At 40.6% G+C, this 24,800-nt stretch overlaps 2 protein-coding genes across 7 annotated transcripts in view; one reads left to right on the top strand and one right to left on the bottom strand.

Moving 5' to 3' along the window:
• nAChRalpha7 (nicotinic Acetylcholine Receptor alpha7) overlaps positions 1-24,800 on the top strand; it is a 140,972-nt gene that overhangs the window by 66,746 nt on the left and 49,426 nt on the right. For all 6 annotated transcript variants that reach the window (XM_070211279.1, XM_070211280.1, XM_070211281.1 and 3 more), the window contains one exon: positions 6,805-6,944. In XM_070211279.1, coding sequence (XP_070067380.1) covers positions 6,805-6,944 — 140 coding nt within the window. The remainder of the gene's footprint in view (positions 1-6,804; positions 6,945-24,800) is intronic.
• LOC6636710 (S-phase kinase-associated protein 1) lies at positions 12,720-13,494 on the bottom strand. The gene is made up of 2 exons (XM_032440237.2): positions 13,479-13,494; positions 12,720-13,419 (listed from the first exon to the last, which is right to left on the bottom strand). Exon 2 carries the CDS (start codon positions 13,400-13,402, stop codon positions 12,950-12,952), a length of 453 nt encoding a protein of 150 aa, XP_032296128.1. The 5' UTR covers positions 13,403-13,419; positions 13,479-13,494; the 3' UTR covers positions 12,720-12,949.

Genomic DNA, 24,800 nt, shown 5'->3' on the forward strand with positions numbered 1-24,800 from the left:
TTAAAATGCAAAATGAATTGAAAGTCTGTATAAGAATCAGTTCGATCCTGAGCCCCTGCCTTCTTAATGAGGGATTGAGCGAGTGGTACGAAGCTAGGTATTGTAAGCACTATGCAGTTCCCTTTAAACTGTCCTTCTTATGGCATCAGCGAAGGGACAAGGCTTCAAGCACTTCACCCGGGAAAATCCGGAGGAAACTGGGAAATCAACCCATTGCCTTTTTACGTCTGTTAACTACTAGTTAGTTAAACAGAGAATTGTATCGCGATAAATTCAATGAATTCCTGTTTTTCTTACAAGTATTTACTTGTATGTTAAAACATTGAGCGAATTTTCAATTAGCTAAAATAAATTTCTGCCGCATGGCAGACAGCTTAAAGATCGAAATCGAAAAATAAAATCTGTGGCGTGGCGAGTGGTTCCGTGACATGGGCAAAGAGGGGATACGTAATGGACGACGGAGAACAATGGGCAACTGGAAAGATGCCATTTAAAGTACGTGGACTGGCAGCATGGGGGCGACAAACTTTTACGGGCATCAACAAAACTCGACGGCAAAAGATAAAATTAAATATTTTGGCTCTAGGATGGCAATGTTAAGGGGCAACCGAGGTGGGTGTGACCTGAAGCGGGGGCGCAACCTGAGCCCGGGCACGTGACAAAGTGAAATTGTTAAATTGAAGGCTGTTAGCGATAAGCGAACACGCAAACAGACAAACAGACAGACAGACGGACCAACAGACGCAGAAGCGCAGACACAGGCAAACAGGTGAAACGCATGCAAACAGGTGCGAGAGAAAAGGTGCAGAAAAGTAAGCAAAACTTTTGCAGCTGATACGAGCGGCAACTGACGGCATTCGGTGTGTGGAGCATTTTTTTTTTTTTGGTAGGGCGCAAGATGCTGCCACAGATACTACTAGTATGTGGCTGCCACACTTAACCCGTAACCCCCGTTGTGACTCTGTCAGCTGTTGCTGTTGCTGTTGCTGTTACTGTTACTGTTGTGTGTGTGGCAAGAAACAATTTAACCATTTAACTTGGCTCGTTAACATTAATTTGGACGGCAGTTTCCGGTGGCATACCCTTGTCGCCCACCTAGTTAGTATAGTATATGCATGCTAAAATTCAGCATTTGGCCAAAGGCAACACTAACGAGTTGTCATCAGCAGCAGCAGTAGCAGCAACAGCAACGCCTGCCCAAGCGGAAGCTGGTGAAATGCTTGCGGATGTTATTCTGACGGATGTGACGGAAGTGACCGTTGCCCCCTGCTGCCACTGTCCACCGCCAACGTCTTTAATGTTAAGCGTCAAGTTGAGAGACGCCATCAGTTTGCGTCAACATGCCCAAGCTGAGAGCCGAACAACGACCACCGACCACCGAACACCGAGCAGTAACGTTCGCCGAGCGCCTTAAGCCTCGGCCTATACTACTTAATCTGGTCACGCCCACATGCGAATGGCTTGGGAATTTCCAATGTGAAATGCAAATACTTTTAATATGCCCAACTTCCCGCCAAGCAACCGCACCCCCACACAGAAAACCCCGCCTGCCAACAGCGAACAATTATTATGCGTATCTAAAATTAAATCAGTTGCAGCCGAAGACAGAGACGAGCACAGAGACTGCAACAGAGCCCGAGCTGGGGACGGCAACCCACAACATAGGGCCAAGTCAAGCAGCAGCTAGTGAAACTATTTAGCGCTTGTTACTGTTGTTGTTGTTGTGGTTGTTGCTGCGTATTGTGGTGTAATTTATGTACGCCTGGTGGTTGCGACAACGCAAATAAACACTGGGGCAGAGTGGGCGGATGCTATATAAGATAAATCTTGAGGCTTTAAGTCGGCCAAGTTAAGAAAATCGAATTTCGCAAAGGATCCAAGGTTTCGTGGGCGAACAAGCAAGTGTGCTCCAGTCGAACAGATATTACCCGGGGGAATGCGGGTTATCCAAAAAGTTACACATTCTTCATTTGTGTATGTATACAAGCGCCTACATAACAATTTTACTGTATCTATCTCCGATAATTTTCGAGCTTTTCTTAAAAAGCTGGACTCAAAGGCAATATTTATCGATAGTAAGAAGAGGGCAGAGCATATTGAAATACAATACATTTAGTTCGTGCTCTTCATGACAGACGAGATTATATTTAAAATTTCCTGGCTCTAACTAAGCAAAACATTTACAACCATCGAAAAGCTAATGTTCAAACTTAAGAGCTGCGAACATTATAATATCATCGAGTAAATTTTGTCACTATGGTACACACTCATCTCATAGTTAACATTGATATCTGTCACCATATTGTTTTGGTAATTTGTGCTCACTTAATGAATATTTTGCTATGGCTCTGAACTGCTTTAAAGGGTTGTAAAGTTTATACAAAGCCAACTTGATGGCCTGTGATCAATTCAAACAGTCTAGTGATGACTTTTAAAATTTAGTTAAAAATTGTAAAAAAGTAGTTAGCTTAGTAACTGATTCATAAAAATGCATTAAATACGCGTCGAACAAGATATTGCCAGGTAAAATCCATAGAAAAACGATTAAGTTATGATCTTTCATGATTCCATAGGGCTTTCTTTTTATTCGAACTGTTGGCAATAGACCAAATAATCATTGGAGACAAACAGACAGTACTACACACATACACATACACAACTACAGTCATTCATTCACACTCACACACACACACACACACACACATACACGCACACCGCAAAGCCTTGGGGTCATTTCGATTTAATTTCTGGCACAGCCGCGACTTATCGGTCACGGAGTGGTGGGCGGCGGACAGCGGGCGGTGGGCGGTTCGATGCTCATTTAAAGCGCCATTCAAAGGACATTACATTTTATTTTAGCAGCGCGCACGCTGTCGAATTAACTTGCGGCCTCATTTATTGCATTCCGAAAATGATTTCGTATAATTTTGCCGTTAACGCATAAAATTTTAATGCGCTGCCGCAACTTTGGTCAGTGGCAAGTGGCAACTGGCAAGTGGCAAGTGGCAAGTGGCAAGTGGCGAGTGGCAAGTGGCTTTCAGGCCGAAGGCCACGGCTGTCATTCCATTTCTAGTTATAGTAACAGTTTTAGTATTAGCTGTATAATTAGCTTGGCAAATCAACATTTATAATGGCACTCGAGGCCAACAAAATTGAGGCTCTTTGGCCACGTTTGCAAGAGATGTCAGCCGCTGTGGCCTACCATTGGTATCGAAAATGAATTATAATACATGCACACAGACAGACAGACAGACAGACAGGCAGAGAGACGCTCAAAATATGGTATAGGTAATCAAATTTATTGCCTTTATTACATATGCTGCATGATAATGCAGTGCGCTTGCTACTTCCCACTTCCCACTTGCCACTTGCCACTTGCCACACTGCCATTGCCAGTGTCAAGTGGGGCCAAGTAGCCGCAAAGTGTGTGGCATGCATAATTTATGGCAAACAGCCGCCAGCCGCCAGCTGTGGGGCCACTGCCTTGGGCATTTAACCGGCCTGGCAGCCGCCCACTCTTAGGCCAAACAAATGCACAGCAGATGCGTCAATTTTTGACATGCAGTCGTAAGTAGTTAAGTGCCTGGATAACTAAGTCCAGCTCTTGACTGTGGGCGTGGCACCTAATTGGGCAATTAATTGCAATTAGGCATTTCATTGTTGTTGCTCCCATTTGCGGGCAAACGAAGCTCTGCAAATTCATACACTTTTCATGCATTCGGGCGAGTCGTGGCCACCGCCTGGCAGCAGCTTGCCAGGCAATTTCGCGTGCAGCCGTTAATGGCTGGCGCTTTAGTGGCAAACGCGGGCTTCGCTTATGGCCCAGTCCAAATGACAACAAGGCCGCACGTAATCCGTTAATGGCGTTCATTAATAAAGCCAGGACAATCGCTGATGTATTCCACGCGTAACAGCTAAACAACGGCAACGGGCTACGATTCCGCTTTGCGAACTTGTTCTCGAGAAGGCCCCAAAGCGTTTTAGTTTTGGGCCTCAAGACGGCGGACAATCCAATCACATATGTACGAGCCAAAATCTACGTAAAAACGTGGCCTACGTGATGTGATTTGCACAGTTTATTGTCCCAGTTAACAAATTGTGTATGTTATTTACGTGTGTGTGTGCGTATGTGTGTTCGTGTGTTCGTGTGTGCGTGTGCGTGTCATCAAGGTCAATTACATTCTTGAAAGCAAATAACTAACCTTGCATATTGTTGATTATTCATGCAATAAGCTGATTATATTATATCTTATTAAATTATCCGGCATTTCCTGGGCCAGTGTTTATTTTTTTTAGTCTTAAAACAGTCTTCTTCTGCGTTGCAATATTTAATTTAAATTACTGCCTTGAACAAACAATTGGCAATAAATAAAAAAAAAAAATGTGATTATAAATTAACTTTTAAGGCATAAATATATCATTTAATTAATGAAAACGCCATTCAAAAACATTCTCTCAATGGTCGAATACTGGAATAATCTAATATTTTTAAAATGAGTAAAGTAAAAGAGTAACATATTAGGCATAGATATAATAAATATTATGCCTAATACTCGTATATTGATAAAGTCAACACAAAGCTTCAACAGCTTGGAAACTACTGAAGTTAGAAATTCTTTGCCCTGGGCCCATATAAGTTAACAACCATTAAAAGTCTGTCAATATTTAGAGAACAGATAAATTTATGTAAATTTTCAACCACACACACACGCACATACACGCTTGCACTTGCAAACTTTTGGCCTATGATTGTTGTTGCCCGAAAAACAAGGTGTGGGACAAACAGTTACGAGGTGTAGTTTCTGTTGGTATTGGTAAGTGCGCGCAGTTGTGAAGTAGTTCGATCCCGGACCGGGCTGGCTCTGCCCGGCCAGGCCTCGGGGAGCTGTTGTAGCCGGAGCTCAGACTCCACGTGCTTACGAATGATGCAAAGTTTTTGGCACATCAATAAACTAAACTTGAATTGAGTCGATGGGGCGCCGACAGCTGGAAATGTGCCTTAAGCATGCCATGAATTATTTAGTTTCTGTTTACCTTCCACTCCATTCCATTTTATTCCACTTCTGTTCCGTTCCGATGCTGATGCAGTCCTAACTTTGGCCAATTGCGAGCACGTGCCGCCACTGGCCACCTTCCTAATTGTCCTTTAATATGCACCACAAGGCGCCGCCGCAGTTTGCTCCGTTTGCATTCCGGATCTTAAGTAATTGTCCTAATTGACCTAATGCTGTACTTTTGCACCAAATTGACAGTCAAGGCTTTCGAATTCGATATTCACATAAGGCTTTCCGAAATTACTATAACAAGGCTTTAAAATAATTATGTTTATATTAAGATCACTAGAAGAGATAAAAGTTTGAAAAACTCACTTGAGGCTATGAAATTCGAGTAGAAGGGCAAAATTCAAATATCCGGGAGGAGTTATAAAAATGTGACATTTACTTGTTACTCATTGCTAAAAGTTTCTAAGCAAGTAATATTAGGGCAATTTATACTCAGGATAATGAATAAAAGCCTCAAAATATATATTCAAATTATCGGTATACTGTATAAAATAAATTGCATATAAACGGGTAGCTCTAGCTCCTTGTTTTGCATGTAGAAAACTAAAATCAAACCTCTTAAAACCTATTAAGGCACATTTTATTTATGCATTGTTTTTTTTCTTTTTGTAGTTGTGGGTGAGAAATATTTACACTTTTAAGAAATTGCGTAATTTGAAAAATCAAATTTATTTATTTATATTGTTTCAAAAATGGAGTAGTTTTTTTATTTTTAAAAAGTTTTAAAAAGTTGGCGTATTTTAAAAAATATTTATTGTGAAAGCGATAGTATTTAGTTGCTTTATTGGACCAATATTTGACTCCGGCAACTATGTTAAAGAGAATCTGTAAAAAACTTAAGTAAGAACCTATTAAAGAGCCGACGCGTCTTGACAACCACACACATATCTGTCGCCATATTCCCGCAGGACTAATTTTATCGCAGACTTTAAACCGATTGTTAATGCCATATTCACAAACGGAAATGGAATAAAAAAGTTAAGCTGCTTGGCTTGAGTTCAAGGTTCAATCTATGAATATTTTTCGATATCAGGTAGCCAACAATTACGGATGGGAAAAGCCGTTGCAAAGAAAAAAAATAATAATAATGAAAAAAAAAAAAACAAAAAAACAATAAAATAAGAAAAGAAACAAGGAAAAATCCCTTGCCATGGCATGGAATTGTAACTGTCCTTTATAAGCCGAAGAAGCAACAGTGGCTGGGGTTGGGCGGAGTAGGGGTGTGGCAGAAGCTGCGGCCGACGCAGAATCTGCAGCCAGGTGCTACTGCTGTGGCTGTGGCTGTGGCTCTGGCTTAAGCTGCTGGGGCTAAAACTGTTGCCAACGTCAAACCAAACCAAAGCCACTTATTGGTTGAACAAATTTAATTGGCAGCAGCAACAGGATGACGCAAGACCATGGGGCGATTCTCGCAATTGTTGGGGGCCTGAACAGCGGCGGGGAATGCGGCAGCAACAGTGACAGCAACAATGACAACGATACGTTAATGCAGGTTAAACTGCCGCCACGGATGGCTGACTCTGAGCCGAGGCAAAGTCATTGCCGCACAGAGAAACAGACACCACAATAACAGGCCCCAGTTTCATAAAATTGAATTGAGTTGTGCGCTCGAGCCGGAGCTCAAATTTCTTATTGCTTTCACATTACATTTTTGAATGCTGACTTTCAACAGCGGTCTACATAACTCAAGTCCTTTATAAATTTTTCTAATAGCATCTTTTCTTTCTTCCTTTCCTCACAGCGTGCTCAGCTGGACCACATGAGAAGCGTTTGTTGCACGCTTTGCTGGACAACTACAACAGCTTGGAGCGACCCGTGGTCAATGAATCCGATCCATTGCAATTGAGTTTTGGTCTAACATTAATGCAAATCATCGATGTGGTGAGTTCATAAATTCAAATATTGACTATTGAGATTTTTTTTAATCAAAAGTCCCAAATTATACTATTTGAGCTTACAACAGGCAAGCCTGAGTATTTAAATCTCAGACGAAAGACAAGAATAACATTCAGCTAGATTAACCAATATAAGTCAAATATGCTAATTAAACCTGAACCAAATAAATTAATCGATCCAACTGACTAGTTCTACGCGTCTTCTATGTAGCTAATTTGTTGCTTAGAAAAGCCATATTATTGAGCTGACTTTGGGTAAATGTTATTAATGTGTCTGCTGATACCATTCTGCGAAACTATTTGTATGGGTGTTATTTTCTTGTTATACCCTGAATTAAAATTAGCTACGAGATGTTAGCTCTAGTACACAATTATGCAACGGGAAAAACCTGTAACTTAAGCGCCATAAACATCATCATGAAGTTGCATTTAGTTGATGGAATACCTTTCCGCTCTTCTGTTTGTAGGAACCTGTCGATTTTGGAGATAAGCAAATTATATTAAAAGATTAATTGTGTTTGTTTTGTCCCATACCATGCCTATAAAGGGTATCTTACTCATTTTGTCTGAAAACATTTTTTAAATGCCATTGACCCCAATAACGATTTGCAGAGTTTTTTATACCCTGAACCCAATAAAAATGGGTATAAGGGTATATTGTATTTGTGCAAAATCCAAATGTATGTAACAGGCAGAAGGAAGCATCTCCGACCCCATAAAGTATATATATTCTTGATCAGCATCAATAGCCGAGTCGATCTAGCCGTGTCCGTCTGTCTGTCCGTCCGTCCGTCCGTATGTAGGAACGCAAGGATCTCAGAACCTATAGGGACTAGAGATTTGAAGAGATGTGGGTGCTCCTAGTGCCCGCGCAGATCGAGTTTGTTTCCGATAATCGATAACTTACTCCGTTTGCAAGCAATCGATAATAATCGATATCGATATCCTGTTTTTTGGGCAATTTTGGTAAATAATAAGAGCTAGAGTCACCAAACTTGACATATAGCTTCTAAAATATAACATATATATGTATTTGATGTTGGAAGAAGAGGGTTCAGGGTATCCCCTAGTCGGGAGCTCCCGACTAGAACCTCTTACTTGTTTTCTATTTATAATGATGTCATAATTAATACGCTGCTTATATATATGAATATATATATATATATATATATATATATTTTAAACATGTTTTTACGTTGTTATCTCTCTCTCTCGCTCAGAATTAAATCGCCCTTCTATGCAAATCTCAATAATATTAAGTAATACTTCAGTTATTGAATTTTGAAATCAACTGATAATTTGCGACATTTTGTATCCACATAAGTAAATTCCAGGGTGTTTTGTAGTCGAGCGCTCTAGAAATCAACACTTTTACTTCTTTTGCAATGGCATGGGTAACCGGAACTTAAACATGTTTTGCTGCGTATGGATTTTGGCTTGGGACCATTTAAGGCTAAAAGCTGAGCTCAGCTGACGTTCGGCAAACGTTGGGCGAATGACGGCACGACACCAATTTCTGGACTGACTTAGTGTCCCAGTCCAATTGTGTGTGTGTGGGTGTTTGTGTATGTGTGTGTGTAGGGATGTGTACTTGAGTGTTTGCGTGCGTATTTATGTGATTTTTGCAGCCACTGCTGATGGCTGCTGCCGATGAAGGACATTATGCGCTAGAGATGCCAAGTTCCAAATTCCGAAACCAAAAGCTCCAGCGACGCGTGCAAGACAACAGAAAATTATGCCATGAGTGCACATTATGGCCATTAGCCAGAAGTGCCATGCTGCTGCCGCTGTCGAAGATTATGTGGTAGCATCAGCAGAAGAATGCATGTGAGCGCTAGAGGCGTCGAAAGTGCCGACATTTGCCAACTTAAAATTCTACAATTTACTTACCATGCTTGAGTTAAGAGTTAAGCCGTAAAGTATTGCCACTTGGCAGGCGATGATTTGTTTTAGAGCCTGTGAATGAGCTTCAAATCGTTACACACCATAGATTGCCAGGAAAATAAAACGGATACGGTGAATGGAATGCCTCGCAGGCAACTGCAAGATAATTGCGTATGGGTGATTTTTTTCGCAATTCTTTTGCAACTTTTTAAATTCTCATTTAACCTAGGTTAATTATGAGATTTCTTTTCGCTAGATTGGACTGAACAGGGCAACTTGGAAGTAATGAAGTCCTGATATACTAATATGAGCTCTAGTCAGCGATTTTCATTGAGAATCGGCAGACAATGCTAACATTTAAGTAACTTTCAGCATGCTGAAAAAAAAATTCCTTTCTAGGCATGTGAGAGAGTGAGGAAAATAATTATGGACAATTTTTAGTTCAACTTGAAATCGCTTAGCCATCACTTAAATCTAATTAATTCATATAAACAGTAAAATTCCAAGCAAACAAAACTCATCATCAACACCATCGTGTTGGCAAACTTTGAGAGGTTCCAGAGTCTGTGGTCTGCTGGCTGGCAAACACATATTCGGGCATGTATGCGTGTATGTGTGTGTGTGTTTTACCTGAATGTTGGTGGAATGTTGCAAGTTTGTATAACTGCACCAGCAGAATGCAAATAATGACAGAATGGCCGTAATTGGATGAAACGGAAATGAGGTAAAAGGAAGCGGACAGGCAGACGTTGACGCTGCCCGCTGTGCTGTGCTCGGCACCTGATAAAGTGAGCTTCGAAGTGCGCTAATTAAAAGTGCCGTTACCCGCAAACAGCTGCTCACGCCTATTCAGAGCGCCCGCCCACCACAATTTGCAAACTGGTTTTGATTGCAAGGCGAGCGGTGAGTAGGGAGTGGTAATGCGAAGATGCTGCTACTTGTGATTTGAACAAATTGCGCGCAGCTACAACTAGACAGAAGTACACAAAAGCAAAAAAGAAACTGGATATGGGACAAAGCTCAGATAGCTCAACAAAGCCACATTGCTAGTAACAGAGTAACGAGTGACGTGTAACGAGTATCTAGCCAGAAGTGAAGGTCTAGTAAAAAGCAGCTTATGAACAGCAAACTATGAAAAAGTACTAAATATCACTAAGTTACAAGAGGAATGAGAAGCGAGTAACAAATAGCGAACAGCGTCGAATATCAAGTAAATAATCGCGAAAAACGTTTAGCGAGTAAGGCCTAGCGAGTGACGAATAACGAGTAAATCCAGAAGAGAAAGTCTAGTAAAAATTAGCTAATGCACATGAATAATTAACAATTTACTTGCAGCAAGTAATGTATTGACTACTCAATACCGAGTATTGAGTTACGAGCGTGTAGCGAGTAAAGAGTAGAGAATAGCGAGCACCAGGTTACAAGTAAAGAGTAGCAACCAGCGAGTGGCGAGTGACATCTAATGAGTATCAAGTTGAGTAACACGTTGAGTATGAGTTACGAGAATAAAGATTAAATCAACTTGAATCTAAAGCCCGGCAAAATCCGGCAAAACCAAAGCAGATCGGATAGATTTGTGGAAGCAACCACAATTCTCATCTTAGTTACACTTAATTAATTGATAACATTGAGATGAATTTAGGCACTCAATGTATGCATTAAATTAGTTATAAAATTAATAATAGTAGAAATTAATTAGTTGAATGTATTATGCTTGTCGAATCAAGTGCATTACATTTGTAAATTAATTTGACAGGGTTTCTTTAGCTATAGAAAAATGTCCCAGCTCGATGGGGTCTCTGATAATTTTATTTGAGAGTATGTGCCTACTTTCTTAAATTATTTTCAAGCACTTGAAATTACAAATAAAAATAAAGTTGTTGAGCTTTCTTGCGCTCTAATGACGGTCAACTTTTGGTAACCTGCTGGCTGCCGCCTGCCTGCCGTACAGTGCGGCGATTACAACTTAACTGAAGATATCATTGTGTTTGGTGTTGGCTGCTAATTAAGTTGCAAGCCCTAGCCGAATCCCAGAGCCAGTTAATAACATTTCGCGGGTTGGCTCTGGCTGCTGCAGTGAACGAACGAACGTCGCGTCGCGTCGCTTCGCATCGTCGAGGCACTTGACAGTAATAGTAATGTGCGTTGTCTAGGGACAGGAACCGGGGATTGGGATTGGGATTGGGAGGCACGCTGGTCACTGGCAGTTCACTTTGCTTTGACTTGGCTAATAAAAGCATCGCATTGTTTGACAATTTGCCATTGCAGACTTTTGGGACTTCTTTAGCCCATCCCCACGCCTAGCTCTCACTCATGCACGCTCTTGCTCTCCTCCCTTTGACTGTGCCTCTCGTAGTGTTTCCCTGAGTGCAGTGCACTAGTAAATTACAAACATAAATCACTTGATAAGTGACGCCTGCGCTGCCCCCAGGCTGCCAGGCTGTCTGTGCCGGGTTGAAGCATGGGTTAGGGGCTGGTTCATGGGTAACGCGAGGATGCGGGAGCTTATCAGCTAAACAGCAATCAGGTCAGCAAAAGCAACAGCCAAGTACTCATCCTAGTGGGCGTCTGCCTTGTGTTTGCGTGTGTGTGTGTTTCTGCAGTTGCACATCTTTTTGTTAAGTTCACTCGAACATAAATTTCTTTAGAATTGTCAATGGCAGCAGCTGCAGAGCCTTAAGCCCCCAGACCAAAAACCCTCCAGGTCTCTAGTGTGTGTTGCTCCCTCTCTCTTGGCTACTCTTGCTCTCTCTTGCTCCCTCTTGCTCCCTCTCAATCTCTCTATGGCGCCTTGCCTGTTTGTGTGCTTGCGTGTGTCTAAAGCTTTTGCTACATACTTGCCTTTTTAGTACACACCCACATACACACATACATACCCACACACACACACACACACACACACACACACACACATACACACACACACACTCATACTGTCATTTCTGCAGCACTTTTGTTGCACTTTGCACTTGGCATTTAATGGATATAGCATTGTACAGAAGAAAAAAGTAACTGGCGCTTGCGGTGTGTAGGAGTGAAGGCGGGGAGGGAACACGCTGCGTATGAGTGATTTTTATAGCTTGAAAGTATGCATCAACAATATTTGTCACACTTGAGATGACTTTAGCGGCGTGGGCGTGGCAACCGCTGATTGTTTAATGACATCATTCGACGCAAATTATTTACGCTGCCGCAGTTCCGGAGTTCAAGGTCAGCGTTACGCAAAACATTTGAAATATGCCTTCACCCTTTGTTTTGTCAATTTCATTTTGTATTTCCTTCAGCAATCGCTCAAAGTGTGCGTCAAAGAAATATTTCACTTTATTTATCAGCACGTTGACGCTCTTTAAGGTTGTTACTCGTCACTCGTTACTTCACATTTTTCACTTCTCACATAAGTCGCCTATTTGATTCTGTGCCTGCCTGTCTGTTTGGCTGCCCGGCTGACTGGGTTTATATCCAGCGTTATAACCACAGTCATGTCTGCAGCAGGAAATCGTATGCTCTCCTTTCAGTCTGTCTGTATTTTAAAGTAATTTTTATGATGGTTTGTGTGGACGTGCCGTTTACGCAATTTGTCTACATTTATGCGCAACCCCGACAAGCTCAAACCCCCGCTGTTACTGTCCTTTACTGAAGCTCCAACACCTGCTCGCTTGCCGGCTTTTGTTGGTTTATGCCACAAATCCCGGCTAGATGAAGTCCGTAATACCGAAAAATACGAAATATTTATATCTGTTTCCGGTTCTTTGCAGCATCAAAAACAAAAATTGTGCGTTGTTTTTATATGTGTGGGTGTCTTCGCTGTGTGTGTGTCAGGGTGTGTGCTTGTGCCTGTGTGTAAATCGAATGCTATGCGAGCGATAAGATGCAGAGCTTCCAACAGATTTGGTTGCTTTTATTGCGTTGAATATATGCGTTTAGTTGCCGCCTTTTGACAATGCGGCCACAATTCGCTTTATTACCCAAGACTCTTTTTTTGCCAAATTAAGACCAGGAATTCGACTTGCTCTGCTGCTGCTCCCACTCCTGCACCTGTACCTGCTCATGCTGCCGGAAAAACTAAATACACTAACCAAACAGCGGAGCAACTGGGCAGCTGAGCAGCTACTGCCCATGATCAAATGGATGCTGACGTATATTGAAGACTTGCCGAATTTCCGCCGATGTCTTGCCCTTGATCATCTTTGCCACCGTTCTGCATGTGAGCTCCAGTAAGCCCTTGATATCCAGATAGTTGGCAGCCAGCATTAGCTGAAAGAGCATGGCTTGATCCACTTTGCTAATGAATTCCTTGTCCCAGCTGCTGATCATCCCATTCGATAAGCTCTCCGCCTCGTCGTCGTCAAGCGACGGCTCATCGTCCATGTGATGCTCCGCCCAATGGATAACATTGCGCAGAGTATTTGAGCTAACATTCGACAGGGGCACAACTGCATTATCATCCTCATCCAAGCCACAATCCTCTAGCATCGTTTTAATTGTTATCGAGCACTTGGCTGCCTGCACATCTGTCTCAAAGATCTCCCCATCCGAGGATTGCAATTTGATGCGCTCCATTGTTGCAACGGAGAATACTGTTACAAAACCTGTAGCCTATTTAATAGAAAATTTTAAAAAACATTTTTTGACTTACTTAGAAATGTGATCGCAAGTGAACTCACGCCTATTTTTCTACGATTCCGAACTACCGCCTATCACTTTGTATCATACGACTTGGTTAGGGTATCCATAGGTCGACAGGTTGCCACTAACAATTTATTCACTTTAACATTCTGCTGGCAACATTTCAATGCACATCACGTCGCACACCTCATGCCGGCAAATCTCTTTAATGCCATCATATACACGCACACACACACACACATACACACGTCTTTTTTTTGTATTTTTTTTTTTTTTTTTTTGCTTTTCTTGTGGTTGGGCCAACGTTTTGCCATAATTTGACTGCAAGCCTTTCTGGAGAACATGGCGAATACGCAATTTGCCGTCTTCGTGGCTGCGTGAGGCTGATTCAGAAAGTATCCCACGTTAATTGAGAACGTTATATGCTGTGCACACACGTACACAGACCACACAGACTGATAGTGCCTTAGATGTTGAAAAGCTTTTAAATATTTTGCGGAAAGTACGAGTGTTGAGTGTTTAAAATAAAAAATATAAAGCATGATAAAGTGTACATTATAAAGCTATAGAAAACTTCAGAGAACGCATATTCCACCTACACTCATGGTCCTGTGTTGAGTCCATATATGAAATACTTTTGACTAAAACAGCCGCCATAAATATATATTCATCACACATAACGAATGATCTAATCAATGGTTTTTTTGTAGTCCAAGCTCAGAAAGGTCCAAAATTTATTTATTTAACTTGGGAACAAAAAAGCTCGCTGTAGTATAGTTTTTTTCATTAGGATCTAATCGCAAGTGGATAAATAACGTTTAAATGCTTTTGAATTGATTTGTACAGGATATATTTAAGTTAGGCACTCATTTGATGCTCAGATAACTTGATTTCTTTTAACGTCAATTGCTACATAAATGTCATATTGTCGCCTGTTTGCCATAACTTTTGCCACATGCGCTGGGGCGCTGGACTGTTACCTCAGTTGGGGGACACGCCTAATTAATTTGTTTGAGTAGTATTAATTACGCTGCTGTCCGCACTGGTTGAGGGCGTTCAATCAACGCGTGACAAGCAACTGGCTACACGCACGTACACACACACACACAAACAGACAGACAGCCAGACGGAGAGACAGACGGACAGACAGTCAGAGAGACAGCTACAGTTAGAGCATGTAGCTGCATATAATATAATAATAAACAACTAGTTAATGCTTCACGTATCTAATTTGCAATTAATGTGATGCGTCTGTCGTTTTATAACAAATGACTAGTCAAACAATAAGGCTAATTTAAGCATCGCCCAACGCCCATTGGCCAAGATGAGCGCAGCGGTTTGTTGACCGCCCAGACAGCTTGTATCTCGTAGAATGTGCACTATGTTAAGTAGGTGTGTGTGAGTCGCTCTCTATCTCTCTCTCTCTCTCGCTCTCTATCTCTCTCTGTTTGTGTGTGTGTGTGTGCGGCCATTGTGCATGATTGTAATGTAAATGTGAATTGGCAACTGTACGTTCTTGCATGCTACGGGCAGCTAAGCAGGAGAGTGGAAGCCATTTCCAGCAAACGTCGTAAATTGTGCAAAGTTGAGACTGTCAACTGTTGACACTTTATGTGACAAAATAGGAGCATTTATGTTTAGTAAAACTAATGTTTGTTCTTACTCCGCAAGAGTATCCATGGCCCCCTCTCTTCCGCAGTCTGTGTGTGTGTGTGTGTGTGTGTGTAACACTTCTGGCGCACATAATGCGTGTAATTGTCCCTGCACGCATAGTTATGCAGCTGCCAACAGACATACACACACACACACTCTCTCTCACACAACCTGACTTTGAGTGACAGTTTAAAGTAATGGCTGCTCCAGAGTATGACTAGAAAATGGCTACTGCGGCTGCAATTGCAATTTGCTATCGTCATATTTGGTATAGAGATGGAATATTATAGATATAATGGCACTGCCGTCTAAGCTAGCAATTACTAAAACAGAACAGTTACAGAATGGAGCCAGGCTGGCAGTGAGGCCTATGCCTTATTCTCCAAGCAGCTGACAGTCCGCCCAACACGAACGAAATTTACATTTAAAAATGCCAAATTTAGCATGAGCGATCCATAATACTGAGAGCATAAACTGATTTATATAAAAGAAATAAGCATTAATAAAGTTAGCATTTCATCATGACTGCAAATTACGCTTTAAATTCAATATACCTTTTTTTTTAACATTTTAATAAGACATAAATATATTATACAATTTGAGCTCTACCCAAAATCTATCCAATATGGTTTGGATTGAAGCCCAAGTTATTTATTTGCCTCTCATTACAAAAAAAAAAATAGGTTCGCTCCGGTTTCAGTTTCGGTTCATAATTAAAAACTAATGGAATTAGATTTTTCATATATATTCATTATCCATTAATTTCTTTTGTGCAGGTAAATTCATAGATATCCTTGCGCAAGCTCTGATTTAATGTCAGATATTGTAAATCCTAAATAATTGCATTTCAATAACTCATAAATAAAAATATATTTTGCATAAAAATACAGTAATTATGGTGAAATTAAAGAAATTAGGAAATTCAAAACATATCAAATGCCCAACATTAAATTATATATTTGATTTTCATAAATGCATTTTTAAAGACAACAATCAGCTTTCCCATATGTATATATATATTTAACCAAAAAAAATATTAAAACCATGGCAAAAGAATGATAGTAAAATAAATGTATGCGCATATTTATGCTTTAAAAAATTGTCGTATTTTTGTTGCCCGATGCCTCTCAGTACGCGCCTGCCAAAAATATTGTTATTGTCGCCTCTTGCCAAATGAATCCATATTGTTTACTTTGTTTTTCTCTTGCACATGTTTTTATCGCCCTCTGTGAATTAATTTGTTTTTTCTTTTTGATTTGCTCGGCAAATGGGTAACACTTGGCGTTTGGCTGGGCTGCGCGCAGTCGGCATTAAAACAATTAAATATGGATGAAGGCACGTCGCTGAAATATGTTTCACTAAGTGTCGAAAAACTTTGACATATCAAATTACATGACGGCCTAACAAATAGGCACACCCACAGCACACATAAACGCACATGACGGCAACATGGCCACGTAACATACCTCAAGCCCCGCCCCGCCCCCGCCCTCTGCACACACTTGTCGGTGGCTAACCAGCGCGAAACCTATTTGCCATATGCACATGTCATGGAACTGATGTTACTGCTGACCAGTCTCTTCTGTCCTCATACAATCTCCCGCAGCCTATCTTTGTTTAACATATTATGAGAATAAAAGGCATTATTAAAGCACGCACGCAGCCGGCGCATATAAGTATGCTACACATTTTGCTCGGCTTCATGCGCGTGTCTGTGCTTGTGTTTGTGCGTTTGTATGTTCATGGATGCATGTCAGATTGTCAACCGTCTATGATATTGGCCACGCCTACCACTAAAATAGCGAGCTGCAATAAATTATACAAATAAACAAAACCACTTTATACTACAAGCCGCAACACCCTGCGCTCCCACACAGCCTCCACAACCCATTCTCATTGGCATCTTTGGACTCGATATTCGAATTGGACAGCTGCATAAGAGTTCTATATTTATTTAATAATTTGTCCTCGCTATTTGTACCCTGTTAATAATAAAGTCCTTACACAGGGTATGCGTCCTGGTTGCATCTCGATTAATAGTTTAATTTGGTCCAATAGATTCACTTACTGACTGATCGTATACCATAGCTTAAATTTTCTTATTTTTTTTGTAATTTATGAACATCGAAATAAGCGTTAATTAAGACATTTTGGTGGCTAAATTATTAAAATATTTAAATATATGCAACTTGTTAATACCTGAAACCTACATACAGTATCTTAAGGTCCATCGAGAATCGCAGATGCATAAGCCTGTATGCCCATCTACATATATATATACGGATACATGAAACAGTCACAATTTGCGTATGTGTGTGTATGTGCGTGTGTGTGTGCAGCGTTTATTAACGAGACTTTTGCTCGACTTGCGAACCAATTTCGTGCACAATTCACGCCATTTTCTGCCACTGCCGCAGTGAATGTTATTTTTGTTGTTGTTTATATTATTATTGCTGTTATCATTGGCTGTGGTATCTTGTGCTATATGTTTGTTTGCTGGCGCTTGCTTGGTTGACCGCAGAAAAACAAAAAAAAAAAAAATAATAATAACTGAAATAAAGCAAAAAGTTAATATCATTAATTAATTGCACACCAGTCGCATAACCGCTTTAAAGGACATTCACTTATTTATGTCACTTTTGTTAAAGGCCGCGTGGAAAAAAAATAAAATATATATACATATAAAAATTAACAATTTTTTCGCCAGGACGGGCTTAAATGGTCAGCTTCATAGTTATTGTGTACCATAAGAGCATGTCATTTGGCAGCATGTTAAACGTTGTCAGTAGTCGAGCCTTGATTTTTATACCCTGAATCTATTGAAAATGCGAATAAGTGTATAATGTTTTTGTGCAAACGTATGTAACAGGCAGGCATACTTCCCTTCCCCCCGTTTGGCCGTCCGTCCATCGATATAAGAACCTATAGAAGCTAGAGACATGCAATTTTTATTGCGTCCTTCTAGTGCCCGTGCAGTGCGAGCTTGTTACCGATTATCGATATCTTGTCCCGTTTCCAGGCAATCGACAAAAGTTGATATCGAAACTTCCTTTTTTAGCAAATCTCTTAGTCACCAAATTGAACCTATATTTTTCACATTAGTATATACAGATCAAGTATGATTCACATTAAAGGTACCGCAACCAAGAATGTTTTAGGGTATACCCCAGTCGGGCACTCCCGGTTAAAAAACGTTTTTCTTGTTATATATTAATATGTAATTTTGAAGTATGGAGTAAAATAAAAATGCTCTCTACTATCTTAATACAAAATATGAAATTAATTTCGATTTATCTTTTTTGTTTTTACGTGATCTTTTCGGCTGTCCGTCAATTTCAATTTCGAGTTGTTTCTTCTAGAAGATATATGTGTATATATACGTATTTATAGATATACGTATACATGACAATTGGAGCAAACGAATTAATGGCATCAAAAAAGTGTACGTCAAATTAAATAGTGAAACATCAATTATTTAAATCGACAGCCGTTTAATTTTAATAACAAATGCAAGCTTGCCTCTGGCCCTCTACCAAATCACCACTGACCGCTATGCGAGTGTGTTTATGTGTGCGTGTGTGTGTGTGTATGTGAGTGTGCTGTGTGGTCTGTTTGCCGTTCTAATTAATTGTTAAGTTTTATTCAACCAACGTGTCGCCGCCCGCCGTTTGCTGCCTTTGTCTGTGGCAGCTGCTCACTTAAAATTGCATTTGACGCTAAACAAAATGCGGGCCAATTTACAAAATATTTATCGCCAATGCCAGCACGTCCAATGCAATCTGCCGACCCATTCTGACCAGCTGAGTGCCCCTCGCTGTTTGGCACTGTGGCTCGACTGTTGAATTTAGCATATATTAATTTTACGCAGTGCCACAAAACAAGCAACCGCCGTGCCACAGCCGTCTGCCCTGCCAGCCCCTGGTCAGCGTGCCGACCCTCTTGCCCTATTTCACACGCAGTTGTCTTTTGGCATTTCGATGTTTTACTATTTGCCAGAAAATGCATTTGCAGTTCGCCCGAACAACAATCAAGCATTCCATTCGCTTTCTCACTTTTTCACCCCCGCTCTCATACTCACTCCCTCTTGCCAGTCACACATTGCATTTTCGTTTCGTTTTGCCATTTCAAAGTTTGATTTTCCTTCTCTTTTTTTTTTGACAAATTTGCTCAACAATTTGAACTGCTAACTATGGAAATTTACAGTACACACACATGCTTGTATCTGTGGGTGTGTGTGTGTGTGTATGTGTGTGTGTGTTCGAGTGTGGGTGCGTGTACGTGCAAAAGCTTTTAATTTAGTGCATAATTGCGTAATCAGCGTGGCAGGCACTGGGCGGGGAGGCAAGCCATGCACATATTATGCTGGCAAACTCTTCTGCTCGTTTTTTTATTCACAGACGTTTTTCTGTGGTGAGAAATAAATTCAATTAAATCCAATTAAAATAAATAAATAAGCCAGTTTCCTGGCAGCGTTAAATTAAATTTTGGTGCTGCATCAAATGGATACGGGCAGGGCACAGGCCGGAACAATTTCATGGATCATTCGAACTGTGTCCCAAATAATGATTCCCTAAATTAAATTTCGTATCATTCCGCAATCTCTCACTCGCTTCAACTATAGCTCTGCCTTTATCTATCTTTAGCTGTACTTATATAGATCTATCTGCATCTGGCTCTCTGCCTCACCTTCCCCCTTTAGCATGTGCTTTGAAGTTTTCAATTAGTTTGTGTTTTTTTTTTTTGGGTATGCATTCTTTTTTTTGCTGCGGCTTTCCACAATGAAAACGATTTACCATGTAATCAAACAGAACATATTCCATACGCCATTTCCATTTAATTACATGGAATATTCTTCAGTGGAATATTTCTCTATCTAACTGCGCATTTTACTACTATTTATATGCATATGTTGTTAGTATTATCATTAGTTCATTTGAATATTTTTATACCCTGAACCCATTTAAAATGGGTATAAGGGTGTATTGTATTTGTGCAAAATCCAAATGTATGTAACCGGCAGAAGGAAGCAACTCCGACCCCATACAGTATATATATTCTTGATCAGCATCAATAGCCGAGTCGATCTAGCCATGTCCGTCTGCCGTTTCCAAGCAGTCGGTAATAATCGATATCGACATCCTGTTATTTGGGCAATTTTGGTAAATAATAAGAGCTAGAGTCACCAAACATGACATATAGCTTCTAAAACAGAATATATATATGCATTTGATGTTAAACGAGGGGGGTTCAGAGTATTCCCTAGTCGGGAGCTCCCGACTAGAACCTCGTACTTGTTTGTTATTATTTAACATCACATGCATTTACTAGCGAGTATAGCCCGGCCTTGCCCGTGGAATGTATAAAATAAATGTTCTCAAAAAGCTTTGAAAATGATTTTAAATCTGGTCGGACGGTGAATAAACAATTTTCATACAAACGTTTTTCGCCAATTTGCCACTGTTGCGGGCGGAATTTACCAAATCGTAAAAACACGAATTCATTAAGTTTTTATGTATTGCTTTAAAACATCACCAAAAAATATTTGACTATCACTTTTTACCGGAGATGCTTTAATTGTGCGTAAAATGAGTGACAAATCTCAAACGATTTTTCATATAGATCCTTGGAAATGAATTTGAGCGCGAAACCCCACCCACCAAATCTTGTACACCCATTTCCACCAAGAAGGGGTGGGTTTTCCAAAAAGAGGGAAACACCCCCAAACGAATTTGAACAAAGATCTTTGACTTTAAGTTTGACGCCGATCGGATGGTAAACAAAAAAGTTTCATACAAACGATTTCCATACTTGCGGGTGGAATTTCCCGAAGCACCGTCTTAAATTGCACCTTCATCACAAAAGGTCCCTATAGTGAAAATTTCAGCTTCCTAGCTCTTACGGTTTGGACTGTGCGTTGATCACCAATCAGTCAGTCAATCAGGACAAACAGTTTTTCGGAAACAATTCTGGAGTCAGATTCAGATTCATTGTACTTTGATCTTAAGTTATGGCAGTTTTTCCAACGCAAAAGGAGTGCCCCTCTTAAGCTGTGTGTTGTTTGGGATAAGTTTTATTTTCAGCACCCATACATTGACTCATGAGGACACCCTCTCACCCACACACACTTACACACAAAATATCAGTGCACAAGTATATTATTTCACATAGAATGTGGGCAGCCATCTGATAAAATGTTTAGGGTCTGCATTCTCAAGAACAATTGATGCTTATTGGATGGGTGGGTGTCTGTATGTTAGCTCTTTGCGTTATTTGGCAATTGCAAATTGATATAGCATAACAAATAAAGAAAATAAAATGCTACAACTATTTGCCATGGCAACACACATACAGGGTAAAAGAACTTTTCGATTTCTGAAAAGTTGTATAAAAAAGCTGCAAAAGGGTATGCTGGAAGCCGGATTAAAAATATCTATATATTACATACTATTTACAATATTAAAATAACCCGAAAAGCGTCGAGCATCATCAGAAGATTTTAGTATTACATAAATTTTTTCATATATTTTTTCCTCTTTCAAATTACAACATGCTGCAAATGTACACATTTGGGTTCTTCAGTGTATATGACAAACACACATTCAAAAACACTGTAGCAATCAGAACCGTATACATATGTTTGTTTGCATGCAGCTGGAAGTGTGTGTGTATGTATGTGTGTGTATGTGTGTGTTTGTGTGTGTTTGTGCGTGCACCTTACACAACCGAAATAGGTCCATAACATACACAAAGGAGCTATTTTTAAATGAAGCGATGCCGACACACTCATATTTACAGACACACAACAGAACAGTCCACAGACGCACACAAGCACACACACATACACACACACACACACACACGCGTAAGCACACTTAGTTTCATTTAATTAACGTTGCCCAGAATACAGTCGCGAAATGGGAGCGAGTAACTTGGCGCTTGGGCTTGAGCTTCGGCTTGGTTTTTTCTGAGAGTTTGCTCCGCTCCTCCGCTCTGCTGCACTGCCCATCCACATGCACTCTCGCTCTCACTCACTCGATCCATTTCTCTTCCGCTATTTACTGGCAACTGTGGCTTGCTTTGTTTGTGTGCAGCTCTGCTGCTGCTGTTGTTGTTGTTGCTATGTTTGCTTCTGTCGTGGTTTCTGCTGCTATTTAGCTTTGCATTCGCTGCGTGCTCGTGCTTTTTTCTGTAACGCTTTTCTGTTGCTGCTGCTGCTCCAGTTTGCGTGGTTTTACTTTTGTGCTCGGCTCCTCGTTCAGCTGCTGTTTGCACAGACAATTGTAAAACAAAGCTAGCGCCTCGTGAGCTTAAAGAGCTTCACGCTGGCAGCGCTGTCGCTGTAGCTGTCTATGTTTCAGTTCTGTAAGCGCTTTGATTGTTTATTTGCATCAGCTCGTACAATACTAATTTCTCTATTCTTCTTCTCTGTCGCGCATTGGACGTGAAAGTGGGCAAAGCTGGGGACTATGTGGCTAGCATTGCCGTTGTCTTGCTTAGCATTGTGGCCACAGAGCCGCCAATATTTACATTCAGGCATTAGTACACGAACACGTTCGTATGCATGTGTGTGTAGTGTGGCCAGTTGAACATTAAATCGCGCGGCCATTTATCAGAGCCAAGCTGCCAATTGGCTTTAAAGCAACAGCGCTAAACTTTTCCAATAAGCAACTTTTATCGCCAGCTTGTGTTGCCATATCAAATGCATATATATATATATATATATATTTTTTTTTTTTTATTTCCACATATATACCCTTCGTATGGGGTAGGTGCACACAGGTACGTACACTGTAAACTCGACCCAGTCAAGGTGAAGGCAAATGTCAGCAGCCCACACACAACGGAAGTGTGCTAGCAGCAGCAGCCACCCGTCCACCAAATGGGCGCTCGTCGTTTCGCTTTTAATTTCCTCTGAAGAAAACTTATCACCCAGCACGAAATGCCAAAGAAATGGCAATAAAAAAGAAGAAGGCGAAAAAAATAAAACGAAATGCCACCGGAACTTAAAACCTAGCCGTACTAGAGACGGAGAGCAACTTTTGCTTTGGAAACAGAGGCAGCACCGCCGGCAGCTGCAGAAACGGCAGCGACGGTGGCAACGGTACCGGTAGCAATGTCAATAGCAACAGCGTCGCTGCCAACGTCGACGTTGCTTCTGCTGCTCTTGTGTGTGTGTGTGTGCGTGTGTGTGTGTAGAGCTTGTGATTTAAAAACTGCATTTAATACCCGTGGCAATGGCAATGAATTCTGCCTTTACTAAAGCTCATTTCTTTTGCGTGTGAGCAAGTGTGTGTGCGTGTGAGTGTGCGTGTGCGTGCGAGTGTGGATGCGTTTGCAGCTCGCCACTCGCTTTCGCTCGCCTGCTTGTGTAGTGCCTGCTTGTGTGTGCTGTCATTTGCACGCCGATGGCACACGCAGCTGGCTTTTGTTCGCCTTTTCAGTCGCAGTCCTCGGTCGCCAAGTACCGCTTGTTCGCTGACAAGGCCAAGAGTAACGTGACTTGGCCAACACAGCTGGCCAACTGGCCAACTATCGGCACTTCAGCAGCAATCTTGTGCTTTGTTTTTTTCGTTAACAGGAGGCACTTTGCAGCAATGAATCAGCTCCTTTCACTGTACAAATTAAATATGAATAATACTAGAAATAAGCAATAATAGTGACAAAAAACAATTATAAACTACTTTATCAATTTTTTTGTCTTATTCTATTTTTGCTGCTTTATATTTACCTTCTTAGTCTCATGTAAATTTAGTGTTGTATTATGATATTTTGTGCCAGCATCCTTTACGCCAGATGCGTGGGCGTTATTTTATATGCACGAACTGGCGGGCTTAGGCGCCTGTTCCCTAACAAATCCATAGCCTATCAAGTTTAATACTTAGTTATTGGTGTGGCTGTTGAGTAGGGGCATAGCAAGTGTTACGGTCAGTCGAGAGTTCAAGTCCTGTCGAGGAAACTTTTTTTTCTTTTGGCTGCTGTGGCTGTTGAGTAGAGACGGCGGCAAGTAGTGCGGTGGTAAGTTGCGAGCTCTAACCCTGCCAGGGGAAAAGATTTTTAAATTTATCTTTATTGCTACAAAAGAGCGCGTAGCTCGTACTTGTTCCTATCTAATCTATGCTAATAGACTAGCACAAAACATATTTAATAAAAAAATATAAGTAATCAGGCGCGTTCAGAATATTCAATTCAAATCAATTTAAATGTCGTCTTGCTTACAAATTAAATTAACGAAATTGCCGCAACTTTATTGAGCATGGCTCCGAAAAGTAGGCTACATATATTTCAGTAAAGTTTATTTGAAAATGTAATTCAGTACAGGCTTAAGGATTGTCAATAAACAATAAATATGTATATTTATATGTACATGCATTTTATTATTCAGTTTAAAAGTCATCGGCTCACTGAGTGTTTTTAACAATACATTAAATTTGTATAGCCACAAAGTGAAAAGCCAAAAAAAAACAACAAATAAGTATGCATGCATCAATAAAGGCGTGTAATTCGTGGAAATCCATCAACAGTAGGTGAGCTGAACAAACAAATGCCATCCATAAATTAATTCAAATAGTCTGATTTTTATTGCAATCAATAATTGATTGAGCTGTAATTCGAAATAAAAATAATACCAATTAATATATATTAAACTTTTTGTGGTGACTTTGGCTGATAGGCTGATTGA

This window comes from Drosophila virilis, chromosome X (genome assembly GCF_030788295.1).
Source record: "Drosophila virilis strain 15010-1051.87 chromosome X, Dvir_AGI_RSII-ME, whole genome shotgun sequence".
Taxonomy (NCBI): Eukaryota; Metazoa; Arthropoda; class Insecta; order Diptera; family Drosophilidae; genus Drosophila; species Drosophila virilis.

Bases quoted from the DNA above. Each gene is read 5' to 3' on its own strand.
- LOC6636710 (XM_032440237.2), bottom strand. From the start codon at position 13,402: ATGGAGCGCATCAAATTGCAATCCTCGGATGGGGAGATCTTTGAGACA.